At 59.9% G+C, this 14,211-nt stretch overlaps 1 protein-coding gene across 2 annotated transcripts in view; it reads left to right on the forward strand.

The window, feature by feature from the left end:
* FIBCD1 (fibrinogen C domain containing 1) overlaps positions 1 to 13,983 on the forward strand; it is a 34,305-nt gene extending 20,322 nt beyond the window's left edge. For both annotated transcript variants that reach the window (XM_032636383.1, XM_032636382.1), the window contains 3 exons: positions 4,209 to 4,305; positions 9,402 to 9,581; positions 10,194 to 13,983. In XM_032636383.1, the coding sequence (XP_032492274.1) occupies positions 4,209 to 4,305; positions 9,402 to 9,581; positions 10,194 to 10,453 (537 nt within the window). In that variant the 3' untranslated portion in view covers positions 10,454 to 13,983. The remainder of the gene's footprint in view (positions 1 to 4,208; positions 4,306 to 9,401; positions 9,582 to 10,193) is intronic.
* Positions 13,984 to 14,211: the final 228 nt, after the last annotated feature.

Genomic DNA, 14,211 nt, shown 5'->3' on the forward strand with positions numbered 1-14,211 from the left:
CTCTCCTCTTCTGGTCTCAGTGGGCCCCCACCTTGAGGCACCCCCATTCTGCAGAGGTCGCCCCACCTCTCCAAACCTTACTCTTCTCATCTGCCAAATGAGGGCACGAAACGCTCCCTCCCGGGCTGTGGCGGGGAGGGCTGTGACTGTCCTTGAAGGCACTGGGGTGACCACACAGCCGGGCCCCGACACTCGGGAAGACTCCACACTCTGGGCCGCGTGGCAAACAAGAAGCAGGTCGGACAGGGCCCGTCTGAGGAAGGGGCCCCCGGCAGAGACCAGACCTGCAGAGCACGAGACAGGCCCCGGGAGCCCGTCTGACACACACGGGAGAGCCAGCCGCTCTGCTGCACCCCCTGTCTCCTGCCGCCCCAGTGCAGCCGCTCCTTCCTTTGAAACCGCCCAGCACCATCTGCAGGACCGTGTGGGCCCAGCGCGCCCCTGGCAGAGCCTCACGAAGCGGCACTTGGAAGACGCCGGGCAGCAGGCTGCTGGCTTCTGAGAATCCGCACCAAGAAAACGCACCCCGTCTGTCTTCCCACTCGTGGCACCTGCCCAAGAGGCCGCGGAAGCGTTTCTACATCAATCACTTCGCAGCCGGAACCCTAGGGAGAAGGCCCCAGGAGCCAGACTGATGAATGTTTTAGCCCTAAAATTAACAGTTAGTTTCCCTACCTTTCCCCCACTTTTTGCCTAAGTGGGGACCCCTGTTCTGTGGGCAGCGTGGAGGAGGGGGATCAATCCTTTACTCGCTTCCCTCTTCTTCTCTGGCTGATCCTTGCTCTGTGACTGAAGGCCTTCTCGTTGGTGACATCCTGCCATCTGGCGTCCCCTGAAGTCCAGCTGGTTTCCAGAAATCTGAAGCCACAGCTGCAGTTCACCCTGAGCCTCTGAATCAGAGGAAACGTGCTCCTGGGAGCCTCGCAGGCCCCGTGCTCACTTGGAACACGCTTCTGCTGACCACGACGCACTGCGATCGGCTCGAGGGCAAGGCCAGGGTTTCGAGTCTGGGATCCCAGCCAGTGCCCAGCATGCTCAGTCACTCAGCGTTTGAACCAAGGAGTCAGGGCAGCCCGTGGCAAAGGCCGGCAACATCAAACTGCGGGTTGTACTCCGTGGGCAGGTGGAGAAATCAGTGTAATGGGTTGTGATCAACGTTATTTTTTTAATCGAATAGAGTGGAATAGAGTAGAACAGGATAGAAGATATTAGTGCCTGCTCATCTTAAAGGCATACATCCTTTGGGAAGCTTTTGTTTCAGATACAAACAGCTGTGAGTGTATGTGTCATGATGTGAACTGCATTTCCCTGGACCACGGTCCAAAAGTCTAAAAGCCACGCGGCGTGGATGTGTCTTCAAGGGCTGGTTCATGCTTCGTTACCACTCGGGGTAAAGCGCCCGTGTTAGCAAACGATGCTGTGGCCTCTGAGCTGCTGCGGACTCGAGCCATCTCGGCGGGATGCCTGCCACTCACGGCTGACTGCAGATACCTTCCCAGGTGGAGGAGAAAGGCGGGGAGGCCCAGGTGGCCTTGAACGTGCGCTCATCCCCTCTGATCATACACCCAGACCGAGCCCCAGCAGGGGCCCTGCCTGTCACTGGCGCCCAGCCCCGCAAGGCAGAGGGAAAGAGGGGCCGAGGATGGTGGCTTAGAGGTCAGCTCTTGCCTTGAGAGGCCTGGCAAGGAGGCAAGGGGGCAGGCTTGGGAAGCCCTGGCCAGTGACAAATGAGAGCGTGGATGTGGGGCGTAGGACATTGGCCTCCAGGTGTCCAGCCTGGCCTCAGGCTGAGGTGTGGCTCAGACTGCCCACTCACGGCCACCTAACTTCTGGCCAGTTTCTGTCTCCTGTAACAAGGAGGGGGCCCAGGGGACACAGAACCAGCCTCCCAGGGTTGGGGTAAGGACGTGCGTGTTGCCGGGCAGGGAAGACTTACGCAGAGCATATGTTGTGGTCAGCTCTCAACCCCAGCCGGTCTTGGCCACTCTGCCCGTCCGTCCCCATTTCTGGGGTTCGGGTCCTGCCTGTGCCTGGAAGCGTGGTAACCCCACTTCTACTTCATAATAGCGGGAACAGGAACAACAATACCGATGGCAATACTACTACCAGCCACTCGGTAATTTATTCCTTGCTGAGGTCCCGGGAGGTGGGCTGATCAGTGGGCGAGGAGAGCGTGGCCTGGGGCGCGGGGCGGCGGAAGGAGGAATGATTTTCCCAGACCACACCTTGGGAAATGCAGGGCCCAGGACCCGGCCCTTCCTCAGGGCCACCCTGGATTCCTTCCCAGATGCCGGCCCCGCTGGCCACACGCCACTCGTCAGACCAGTCCTACTTCCCGCCTGGGTGGGGGTCCCCTGAGCCAGGCTTCTCCCCGTGCTCCTCTGACCCAAGGGCCCTGACTCAGTCTCCCCACCCTGCTCCTGACGTGGAGATGCTCAGTGGAACGTTAGAGCGAGTGAACGAGGCTTGGGGACGTGCCCTGGGACAGGAGGCTCAGGAGGAGAAGGGCCCAAGTCAGGAAGGAGGGGCTGGGTGTGGCCTGGGGCAGGGGCCAGGGAGGGGGAGGAGGGGTGGCCCTGGCCGGCCTGCATCCCAAGGATGTGGGTCTCCTTGGCTGGTGTGGATTGAGCATCTACGGTGTGCCGGGCCCCTGAGCTTACTCTCGGTGGGTCACCGATGGGGTAGGTGCTGCCGGGGTCCCCGTTTTACAGATGTGGAGACTGAGGCTCAGAGAGGTGGGGTAACTGGCTGGTGCTGTAAGGGGCAGAGCCCGAGCTCTAGAGCCCAGGTTTGTAACCACTGCCCCCCTATGCCCCCTCCCCGGCCCCTCCAGCCCCCCTCTCCCCCGCCTCCTCCTGCGGAAACAGGCTCCGCTGTCCGATGCCTTCTCGGGGGACCATCTGAGCTTCTGCCAGGATCAGGCCTTTCAAGGGGTGCGTGCTCAGGGTCCTGATCTGCAGCCATCAATACCTCTCTCCGCCGGCTCTCAGATCTCCGAGCCTGATCAAATTTCCTTCCGCGCCCGTCCCTTCTGAGGGCTTTCATGTGTCAGGGCTGGGCCAGGTTGCAGGTAGCGAACAAGAAAAAAAGGTGTCACCTCCCTCCTGCCACCTGAGGTCAGAGCTGCCCAAGCGCTGTGACGGATGGGTCCCCGCGGACAGATGCGGAGCTGCGGGCAGACGCAGCTCCGGGCGGCTGAAATCAGGCTGCTTAGGGATGAAACGGGCGGCTCGCTGGTGCTGCGGCCAGATCTCTAACGCGTCCGGCGTGGGCGCGGATGGGGGTGCTGGGGGCGGATGCGACCTCCCTCTGCAAATGAGCAAGAGAAAGGCTTCTTAGAAAGAGTTTGGGGGCGGGGCGGGGGGCGAGCGGGGAACAGGATTGCCAGTGGACCTTGTACAGACTCAAGGCAGCTCTGGCCTGGACTAGCGTGGTACTTATTTCAAAGCAATTTAACCGATGGGATTCCCGACTCCCAAACCAAGAATGTTATTAAAATGAAGAACAGAGGCAGCCGGGCTGCTTGTCAGTACCCGAGTCACACCCCCGCTGGCTGTGGACCCCTGGTCCTCCCCTGAGAGGTGGCCGGGGCTCTGCTTTCCCAAGCCCCCATTCATCCCCTGCCCAGGCTCTTTATAAGGGGGGATGTGCAGTTCGTGACCGCAGCAGGGGCGTATGGAGAGACAGAGCTCTGGCGGCCAGGCCTGTGTGTGTGTGTGTGTGTGTGTGTGTGTGTGTGTGTGTGTGTGTGTGTGTGTATCGGGTTTTAAAAACTTGAGAATGGGGTTTTGTTCAGTTTTGTTTTGACCTGGGAAAAGATATAGGGACCCTTGCTCACCCCCTTATTATTTGACCAGTGAGGAAACTGAAGCCCCAGCAGGGATGGGACCCGTCCAGGGTCCCACAGTGGGGCGGCAGAGGTGGGCCTGGAAGCCAGGCTTCCTCCACTGCACCCCAGTCCACCCCGGTTCCTTCCTGAGGGGACGTTTCAGGGCCTGGGGGCATTCGGTCCGTACCCCCTCGGGCCACCACGAGACTCCCGAGTCCCTGCTCTGCTCTGGGGCCCGGTGGGAGCTGTGGAGGGAAATGGAGGCCCAGCCCCTGCTGTCCCCAGGCAGGCAGGTGAAGGGAGAGTGTGGAGCAGGGGGACGCACATGGGGTCCTGGGAAAGCTGGAGCTAGCTCTCCATCCTCCTCCTTGCTTCACAGGTGTTTCAGCGCCGGGAGGACGGCTCCGTGAACTTCTTCAGAGGCTGGGAGGCGTACCGGGATGGCTTCGGCAAGCTCACGGGCGAGCACTGGCTAGGTGAGCCTCCTCATGCCCGGCCCGCGGTGTGGCCTGCCCTCTCCCTGTGTGCCACGCCCTGTCACGTCCGAGCCCTGTCCTCACATGGATGCCATCCAGGCCTCCCTGGTGCTACGTGCAGAGGGGGTCAGCGTGTCCAGTGTGAAGGAGCTCCACGAGCATGAAACCAAAGGCGGTGCGCTCGCAGGGGGGGCGCGTCCCGCAGAGATGTGTGCTTTTCCTGCCGGGGACGCCCTGGGACTTGGTCGCTGTCCCGGATCAGGCAGCTGTGGCCAGTGCAAGGGCACTGTTCCAGGTGCTGGAGGACCAGGACGACCCCAGTGCTGCCCTGCGCTTGGGGGTCAGCACTGCCCAATGCTGTGCTCTGGACACCGCGGGCGCATCTCCCCAAAGAGCGGCCGGTCGGCGCTCCTGGCCACAGCTCCCACGGTCCCGGGGCCGGCACGTATTCCTTGCCTGGCACAAAGTAAGGGCTCAATGAGCTTATGTTAATATTATTATTATCACTATTATTTACTTACTATTTATCTTGAAATTCACTCAGTATTTTAAAATGTAAATATCTCACATAATTTCATTCTAAAGAATGACATCTGTCAACATCGAAGGTCGGAGGTCATGTATATATTTGGGAGGAAGCTGTGGCCTGAGGTCAGGTTTGGGGCTTTTTTGGTTTGTTTGAAATATCATTCACTATTTTAAAGGGCACAATTCAGTGGTTTTCATTATCAGCACTTTTTTTTCTCCTTTGGCCGCGCTGCGCGGGGGATCTTAGTTCCACAACCAGGAATGCCCCCTGCGTGGGAAGCGCGGAGTCTTAACCACTGGGCGGCCAGAGAAGTCCCTCTGGTTTTTAGTATATTCACAGAATTGTACAACGGTCACCACTATCTAATTCCAGAACATTTTCTCCACCCCCAAAAGAAACCCTGTGCCCCTTTAGCAGTCATCTCCCATTTATATTTTTAACATAAAATAAACATGTCATTGGAGCCACGTAGCACCCCCCCCCCCCCGTCCGCCGCCCCACCCCCGAGCATCGTTTGAATGACCTTGAACACCTCACAGCATACCTGTCCCCCTTCAGCTTTCTTGGGCACGGATTTTGGGAATCTTCCCCAGCCAGGCAGGACGGGAGAGCCAGGTGGAGGCATGTGGCTGGCTGGGAGCACTAACCAGGGGGCGCTGGGTGCCAAGGTCTGGGCTCCAGGTGGGGGTCAGGAGGGTCCCAGGTAACCCAGGAGAAGGTGGGTCCCAGGGGCGGGATGCAGATGCGTGCCTACTCTCCTGCGCACAGAGGCACCTGCTTTGCACTGTCATTTGCTTAATGTCTATCTCCCTCCCACCGGGAGTCCATGAGAGGGTCAGGACCCTCTCTGCCCTGACCTCCACTGTGTCCCCAGTGCCCAGGCGAGCACCAGCCACAGGAAAGGCCAGACACCCCAAGATGGACCTCGTGACCTCAGCCCCTACGTACCGCACTCCTGCTGTGCGCTCAGCCCATTTTATATACATCAGCCCTGACACCGCATGCCCACACAGGGGGGATGGAACTGCTGTGTCCTCTCCTTTTAGGGATGAAGATACTGAGGCCCAGAGAGGTGGCAAGTAACCCAAGTCATAGGCTGGTGTGTGTGTGTGTGTGTGTGTGTGTGTGTGTGTGCGGGCACGCACGCGCACGAGTCGGGGAAGCCTGAGCCGGAGTCACGCGCTGGAGTCCATCCAAGCTCTGAACCATACCCTGAACTGAGTGCACGCAAGCAGGGCAGGATAGGGGTCAGGGGAGAGAAGCTTCCAGGTGGCGAGTCCCTCCCCATCCCCTACACCCAGGTGGATGTATAAAGATAGGGGGAAGTTGGCCAGGTGGGGACCCTGTTCCTGCAGCACCACCCACCCACTTGGAGCAGCACTAGTGCCTCTGCCACTCCCGGCATCTTAATTGAAATCTGTCGGCAGCCACCGGGTGTGGGAGAAGCATTTGAGCGGGGCCCTGATTAGCTCCTGACAGACAGGGAGCCCTGACGAGAATGTCAACTTGAGCCCAGCCCTCGACTGCCCTGCGCTGTTCCCTGCCTCTGCTTTTCTACACTCTCCTGTCACCTTCTCATCGTGTGTTTTGTCTTCTCCTATTGAGTTATGGGAGCTCTTTATATATTAAGGTTATTGATTCTTTGTCAGATACACACGATACATAGTTACTCCTGGTCGTCTGTCTTTCAGCTTTTTTTTTTTTTTTTGGTAACATTATTGCTTATTTCCTAGAAGTTTTCAATTTTTATGTAGTCAGTTCTGCTAGTTGTTTCCTTCATATCTTCTGAGTTTTAGGCCCTGCTTTCCCCTCCTAGTTTTATATCAATAAAAATTTTTTAAATAGGAGTATTTTTAAAATGCTTTTTCAGTGTTAGGTGGTAGGTTCAGGTCTTTAATCCATCTGGGAGCTCATTGGGGTGATGATGGGCATCTCAGTATTCTTCCACCAGGGTCTTCCTCCCCACTGTCTGTGATCTGAACTCTGATAGATGATGGGGTTGGATCTTGGCTCACCCCCAGGGTTGTGAGCAGCCTGGCAGATCAACAAGGGCTGGAGAAACCCAGAGAGTAAAGACTGAGGGGGAGGTAGAGGCAGGGAGGGAGGTGGCCTTCAGGGGAAGAAGGGTAGAGGCGAGGGGGAACAAAACCCTTGAGGAACCCGGCCCTCCCTCAGGGCACCCTCATGGGCACTGGGGCTGAGCATGGAGCCCTGATTCGCCCGGAGGAGTGGGGTGCTAATGATGGGCACCAGCGACCACTCAGTGGTGGGGAAAGGAATCTTCCAGCATCCCCACTGGGCTGCTCTCCCTCTTGCCCTATTCCTGGATCAGATTATTTGTCCTGGGCAAGAACTGAATGACATATTTTTAAAGTCTTGGAGTACGTCAATCAACTTGTTAACAGTAGTTAATTCTAAATAATTGTTTACAAAAGATGATGAGTTGGGAAGATACATTTTCACTTCATTTTTCACGTACTACTGGATTCTGTTCCTTTGTTTAAAGACCATGCGTTATTTTCATGATGATGATGTAAAGCAGTGTCCATTTTGAAAACATAAATAAATAGAGTTCTAAAATTGGGGAAAAAATACCTTAAAAACAAAAGTACTGAATGAGAGCACATAGTCTGGGCAAGTCAGCTGTGTGACCTGGGCCAGTTCCTCAACCTCTCGGTGCCTCATTTTCCTCACCTCTAAAACAGGGATAATAATAGCACCTGCCAGGGCTTCCCTGCTGGCGCAGTGGTTGAGAGTCCGCCTGCCGATGCAGGGGACGCGGGTTCGTGCCCCGGTCCGGGAAGATCCCACATGCCGCGGAGCGGCTGGGCCCATGAGCCATGGCCGCTGAGCCTGCGCGTCCGGAGCCTGTGCTCCGCAACGGGAGAGGCCACAACAGTGAGAGACCCGCGTACCGCAAAAAATAAAAATAAAAAAATATAATAGCACCTGCCTCATTGGATCCTGACAGAAGCAGCAAACACCTGGATAATGTGTGCAATGGGCCAGGCGCTGTTCTAAGAGCTGTACAGGGACTCTTTAATGACGCTGGACTCGTTTTCATCCCACTGGCTTCATGAATCCACGTGCAGCGCTCACAGCAGTGCCTGCACTTGTAAGTGCCGTCCAGGTGGGGCGGCAGCTGCTGTCAGTGTTGCCTGTAGTCTGCCCTTTACAGCTTGGAAAGCCCTCTGGCCCTTCCTCCACGGGTGTGCAGCCTGGGGCCCAGAGAGGGACAGCAGCTGGCTGTGAGCCTCCCGCCCAGGGAGGAGCGAGAGAGGCAGGGAGACGAGGCCCTTATGCTCCCGAGGCCGGGTCCTTGGTGAGGAACGCGGGTGGCTGCTCTGAGGTTCTGGCGGGTCTGCTGTCTGTACGGCTGTTGCTCTTTTCATGGCTCCTTCTCCTTTGCCCTGGACCTGGACCTGGACCCTGGACCAGAGGCTTTCCTCTGGGCTGGGTGGGGAGGGGGGTGCCGCACAGCCCTCACACCCTAGGGGCGTGCACACGCTGACCCGTGCAGGAAAGGAAAGCGGGGCGGGGGGGGGGGGGGAGCAGCTGATGAAATGTCACTCAATGCTGATAACTTGTAAGGCATTTAATTAAATGCCCTCTTAATCAAGAGGTAATCAAACCGGCAGGGAAGCACCTTGAGTGTGAGTGAGTGTGGGGAGGGGAGGGGGAGGGCCTGGTGTGAGACCCCCCAAGGAGGGCGCAGGAGAACTGAGGAGGGGAGGGACGGGGGCTGGGGTGGGGTGGGGGAGGAAGGGGGACAGGGGTGGTGAGGGGCCATCCAGAGCCAGGCCCCAGAGACGGCAGAGGGCACGGTCTTCTGCCTCTCATCCACGAAGCCAGCATTTATTGAGCACCTATTGTGCGCTGGACCCACCCTCAGATGCTAGGGTTCTACAGTGAGCGGGACAGTTGTGTTGCTCTCTCATGGAGCCTCCACACGGGGTGGGGGGGAGGCCCGACAAGGAGACAGGCGGCCAGGACCAGAATGATAAACACCGATGGGGGCACCTGGGTTGGCAGAGGTCCTTAACCTCCACAGGAGGTCAGGCAGCCTTCCTGAGGAAGTGAGACCTGAAAATGAACAGAAGGTAGCCAGGTGAGGAGTAGGGCCAAGTGTCCCAGGCAGAGGGAACAGCATGTGCAAAGGCTCAGAGGCCAGGGAAGTGCGTGTGAGTACCAGATCCCGTCTGGCTGGAGCCCAGAGTGTCAGAGAGGATAAAGGTGCCATCACCCCCAATCCAGACGTTTCCAGACTCTTCCTGATTCCTGCAGTCTTTCTACCAGCCTTCAGCTTAAAACATTTGGAAAGCACAGCCTGACTTAAAGCGAGCACAGAGAACATGAAACATGAAAAACTGTCAGTCCTGTTTCCTGCCAAACACAGGCCTTCAGGAAGAAGGAAGTAGCCCAGGACTGACAGCATACACTTGGCGGTGGTTGTCTCTTTCTCTCAGCAGCCACGTGAGCTTAACTCTTGTCTCTCCTTGGTTCTCTCTGGGGAGGTCACTTCCTAGGCCCCCCCCAACTTCTCCCACCGTTCTCTCCCCCGTTCCAGGGCTCAAGAGGATCCACGCCCTGACCACACAGGCAGCCTACGAGTTACACGTGGACCTGGAGGACTTTGACAATGGCACAGCCTACGCCCACTATGGGAGCTTTGGCGTGGGCTTGCTCTCCGTGGACCCCGAGGAAGATGGGTACCCGCTCACTGTGGCCGGCTACTCGGGCACTGCAGGTGGGGCTCCAGGCTACAGCGGGGATGGGGAAGGGCAAGGGTAGCCTAGCAGTCTCCCCAGCTGGGAGGACAAAGGCGGTCTTTCCCGGCCAGGATGAAGGCTTCTCACTGCCACCTCCCAGTCCCCACTGGTCCTCACACCAGCCACATGAGGCTTGCAGGGCCTCACCTGCAAGATCACCCATTTTGCAGGTGAGCAAAGAAAGTGAGCCCGGAGCCAGGAATCAGGACAGCTGGAGTCTGGGCTCTGCTGAGCCTCTAGACCCCCTCTGGGCTCTGTCTCTCCTCTCAGGCCAATGCAAGAAAGCAAGGAAAGGGAGTGTGTGACAAAGCTAGGAGGAGGGAGAGGCTGCCTAGACGCAGGGACAGCCTTAGGGACCACCAAGGCGGCACCGTGTGTGCCTGTGAGCTGCGTGGACAGCGAGCGTGGCGGCGGGGCAGGTGTGCACGCACGTGTGCACCAGTGTGCCTGTGGGGGGGCGCGCATGTCTGCGCGTGTGCACGCGCACGTCCTGGACGCACGTCCAGGGGACTGCATTGTGTACGGGAAGCTGTGATGCATGCACGCCCCTGTGCCCCCGTGAGTACACACCTGTGTGTGCACCTGCGCAGGGGACTCCCTCCTGAAGCACAGCGGCATGAGGTTCACCACCAAGGACCGAGACAGTGACCACTCGGAGAACAACTGCGCGGCCTTCTACCGCGGCGCCTGGTGGTACCGCAACTGCCACACATCCAACCTTAACGGTCAGTACCTGCGCGGCGCGCACGCCTCCTACGCCGACGGCGTCGAGTGGTCCTCCTGGACCGGCTGGCAGTACTCACTCAAGTTCTCCGAGATGAAGATCCGGCCGGTCCGTGAGGACCGCTAGACGGGCGCGCTGTCCGTCCCCGCCCACCGCCCGTCTCCGCCCCCGCCCGTCCCCTCGCCATCCCCACGCCCAGCCGGAACTCCGCTCCTGCTCAGACGCCCGCCCGCCTGCCCGCACATGACTGACCCGCTCTCGCGATGGAGTGGGCCAGGCCAACCCCGACACTAAGCACCCCCTGAACAAGTGAGGCCACACATCTCCTTCGCACTGTCCCCACCCACAATTTGCCCCGGCTGCTGCGGGCCGGGCAAGTTTGACCACCCCAAATTCTGCCTGCCCAGACTTTGGCTCCTGGGCTGTTTGCCTTCCCTGGGCCAGGAATCTGCCACGTGCTCCTGGCAGCCCTTCCACTTTGCCAGCCCAGACGCCTGGAGTGATGGGCATACAGAGGAGGGGCAGATGGCACCCCTGGAGCCCTTTTAGCAGACAGAGGGAAGGGTCAGATCTTTCTGGGTCACGTTTGAGGCCAGCCTCCCTGGCCCTCCGGACCCCCCCTCGTTCCTCTGGTGCCTGGAGGTCCGCCCTCTCTCCCAAGGACTGGGGAGTGGCTGGTGCCAAGGGCTGCCTGTGCCCATGGGCTGGGTGGCCACATCCCGCCATGCCCCTCGGCCAGGCTGGGGTGCAGCTGCCTTCGGGAACTCGCTCCCCAAGGTGACTGAGATCAGTTCCCTGGAGCCCTTCCCCACCCCCGAGCCAACCCGCTGTCTCTGCAGGCCTGGGACGTCCCCAGTCCCCTTGGCCGTTGTGCCCGCCAGCCTCCTGTCTTCCCGGGGCAGCTGGAGCCCCGCCCCACCCCGTTCCCCTGCCTGTGGAAGGCAGGGGCGGGGCCTGCACCGCTGGGCTGCGCTGGGCTGTGGCTCGGCTTGTACCACCCCCCCGCCTCCGATTTCCAGGCAGGGACTCTGGGACCCTAGGACCTCCTAGGAGCAGGCCTGGAGGGTGAAGCCTGGACCCAGATGGGTTTGGTGGCCTTTACCGGGTCAGCCCGGACACTGCTGTCTCAGTGGGGAGGTCGCCCCCTGCTGTTGACTGGGGGTGTTGCCACCTGGAGTCGGGGGCAGGGAGGGCCTCACCGGGCAAGTGGGGGAGCCTGAGGTGCCCGCCAGGCACTCAGAGACATTTCTCACTGAATCCTCTCAACGCCCGATGTACTGTTACTGCTCCCCCAACAAGAAGCACAGGTTCCCAAGGCCAGCGGCCAGGACGAGCAGGGCTGCTTTTCCACGTTCCTGCCTGAGGGGACCCGAGGGGGCCAGGGGGTCAGCCTGGAGAGCCGCCCAGAGGGTGGGCAGCCCAGCGACCCCTCCTTGGGCTTCCGATACAGGACACCTGAAGGCAGCCAAGTGGGGGAGTACGGGGTTCAGCTCTCCCTTCCCCTCCCACCAAGCTTTGTGCTTCAATAGTAATTCAGAGTCGGCCAGGGGAAGCAGGAAAGGCCCAGAGCGCCACTGGCTGGCCACGTGACCTGGCCGGTCCCCTCTAGCCCCACCTGGCTGTCGGCGTTTGGCAAGGTTTGCGGGACGAGACCCCATCCCTGCCCTCCTGGCCCTCAGCTGACATCAGAGACGGCCAAGGAACAGGTGATGACAGCTCAGTGTCACCAGGGCGGTGACGGGAGCACACAGGCGCGGGCGGGTAGGGGCAGTGTGGCAGGGGTGTGTGTAGGAAGACCCCAGAGACCCCCTGCTGGCTCCTTTCCCATCCTCTAGAAGCCAAGAGAAGCAGCCCACCTGGGCCGCTGGGCCCCCAGCCACGAAGCAGAGGCTGGATGGGCCCTGCGTCCTCATCCCGGGAGCCCCCTTCCCCCGTCTCTCCCGCTCCAGGCTGGGGCGAGCCGCTGCTGCCAGCCTCACAGAACGTGCCAAGCGCTTTCTGATCTGTCGTCAAACACACTCCTGGTGAGCGTGACGTTCATGGATTCACAGATGCGCGTGTACATCAGGGAGCTCAGGGGCGTTCGTGCCAGGGCTTGGCCGAGGAACAGACGTGCCACCGCTTGGGCCTGGCGGGGGCTGGGTGAGGGTCTTTCAGGAGCGTCTGGCCGACCTGCAGACACTGGTTCCTTCCCACCGGAGAGCACCAGCCCCGGTCCCAGCCCAGGCCTGGCACCACTGGGGACACGGCCGGACCAGATGCTGGCTTAATGGGCACAAAGCCCGTCACGGTGAGGACAGATAAGGCCAGCACACCCCCTTTCCTAAAGGGCATTCCTTCACAGGCTGGTGCTGAGCACAAACAGTACCTGGGCCAGGAGGCTGAGGTGAGCGAGTCAGGCCTGAGCCCTGGCCTGGAGGAGCTCACAGTGTGATTTCGGCGCAAATGGCTATCACTGGAGATGGGAGTGACCACAGAAGGAAGGGGGCCCTGGGAAAGCCGGGGGGAGCGGCAGCTCGGCCGAGACCGAGGGATGACAGATGGGTGCAAAGGTCACCCATGGTCACTGCACCGGAACCCTGACCCATGATGTCTGAGTTGATGGCTTGATGGTGGGGTACCTGTGGCCCAGTTGTACCACGTGACCTGGCTGACACCCCCACCTCCCCTTTCCTTCCTTCTCCCATGAGGAGAGAGCCAAGCAGGGGAGGGGTGTTCTCTACACTGGGATCCTCAGGCAGTGCATTTATGCCCCCAAAGCTTCCGAAAGTTCCTTTCCACGAGCACAGGTAGGTTCTGTGGGATCAGCCAATGGCCGCATTCCTTGTCCTGCAAACTTTGGGTACATCTCTGGGGGCACCACCCAGCTGGCCACCCCTGCTCCCCGAGTGCAGAGGAGGGACGGACGCTGGGTTTCCACCCTGATGGCCTCAGCACAGTCAGCAGGAGATGAGGACAGAGCTGTGGGCAGGTCTCAAATTGCATGTTCCCCCTGCAGCCGCATGTAAATAGGTTGTATAATGTTTGCCTTGGGGCAGAAGCGATATCCATATCCCAGGGCCCACCTCTTCCTGGGTCCCCCACAGCCACCCACCCTCATCCACGCAGGCCTCTGGCCTGGAAGGTGGGAGCCCCGCCACCCAGGATTCGGAGGATTCGTGGGGTTCATCAACAGGACTGCCAGCTGCCTCTGCTACAGCGAAAGGGGAGGGCGGGGGTGGGGACGGGAGCAGGGCTCGGACCGGCGGGGTTTAAGGAGCCACGTGCCCACCGGAGGACACATTAGAGGATGTACAGACAAGGACCTAAGGCTTTGGTCCGAGTGCTGGGGCCTCCCCAGGGCCTGTCTCTTCATCCGCTAGCAGGGAGAGGACCGTCCCCAAACCCTGAGTGGCCACGCAGCTGGCAGGACTCGGCAAACCCGGAGGGCCGAAGTTGGACCTCGGCGCGACTGGGGGGCAGGGAGTGGGGAACCGGGCTCTGACCTGCTGTGCCCTCAGGCTGCCCGACTCCACACAAGACCTGCGGTGGGAAGCGGGGCGGGGCTAGGAGGGAGCTAGAGGCCAGCGCAGCTTGCGATGGACAGATGCTAGCGCAGCCTGTGTGCACTTCTCGTGTGTGTGGTCCTGTCTCCAATAAAGTCTCGTGGTGACCGACTCGGGCCTCTGCCCCCCACCCTGCTCAGCGCCCCACGGGGTGGATCAGACACCCCAGCGTTCCAAGACGCCTCCTGCACCATTTCCCCAGACTCCCCGGCGCCGTTATTTCTGCGTGGCAAAGTGTTCCCCAGACAGCTTTAGTGCCCCCAGGAGCTGCCCGAGACCCTTGGGCAGAGCCGGCTCCACACCTGGCCAGCAGCCCCGGGGTATGGCGTGGGTGGACGG

This window comes from Phocoena sinus, chromosome 6, assembly GCF_008692025.1.
Source record: "Phocoena sinus isolate mPhoSin1 chromosome 6, mPhoSin1.pri, whole genome shotgun sequence".
NCBI lineage: Eukaryota > Metazoa > Chordata > Mammalia > Artiodactyla > Phocoenidae > Phocoena > Phocoena sinus.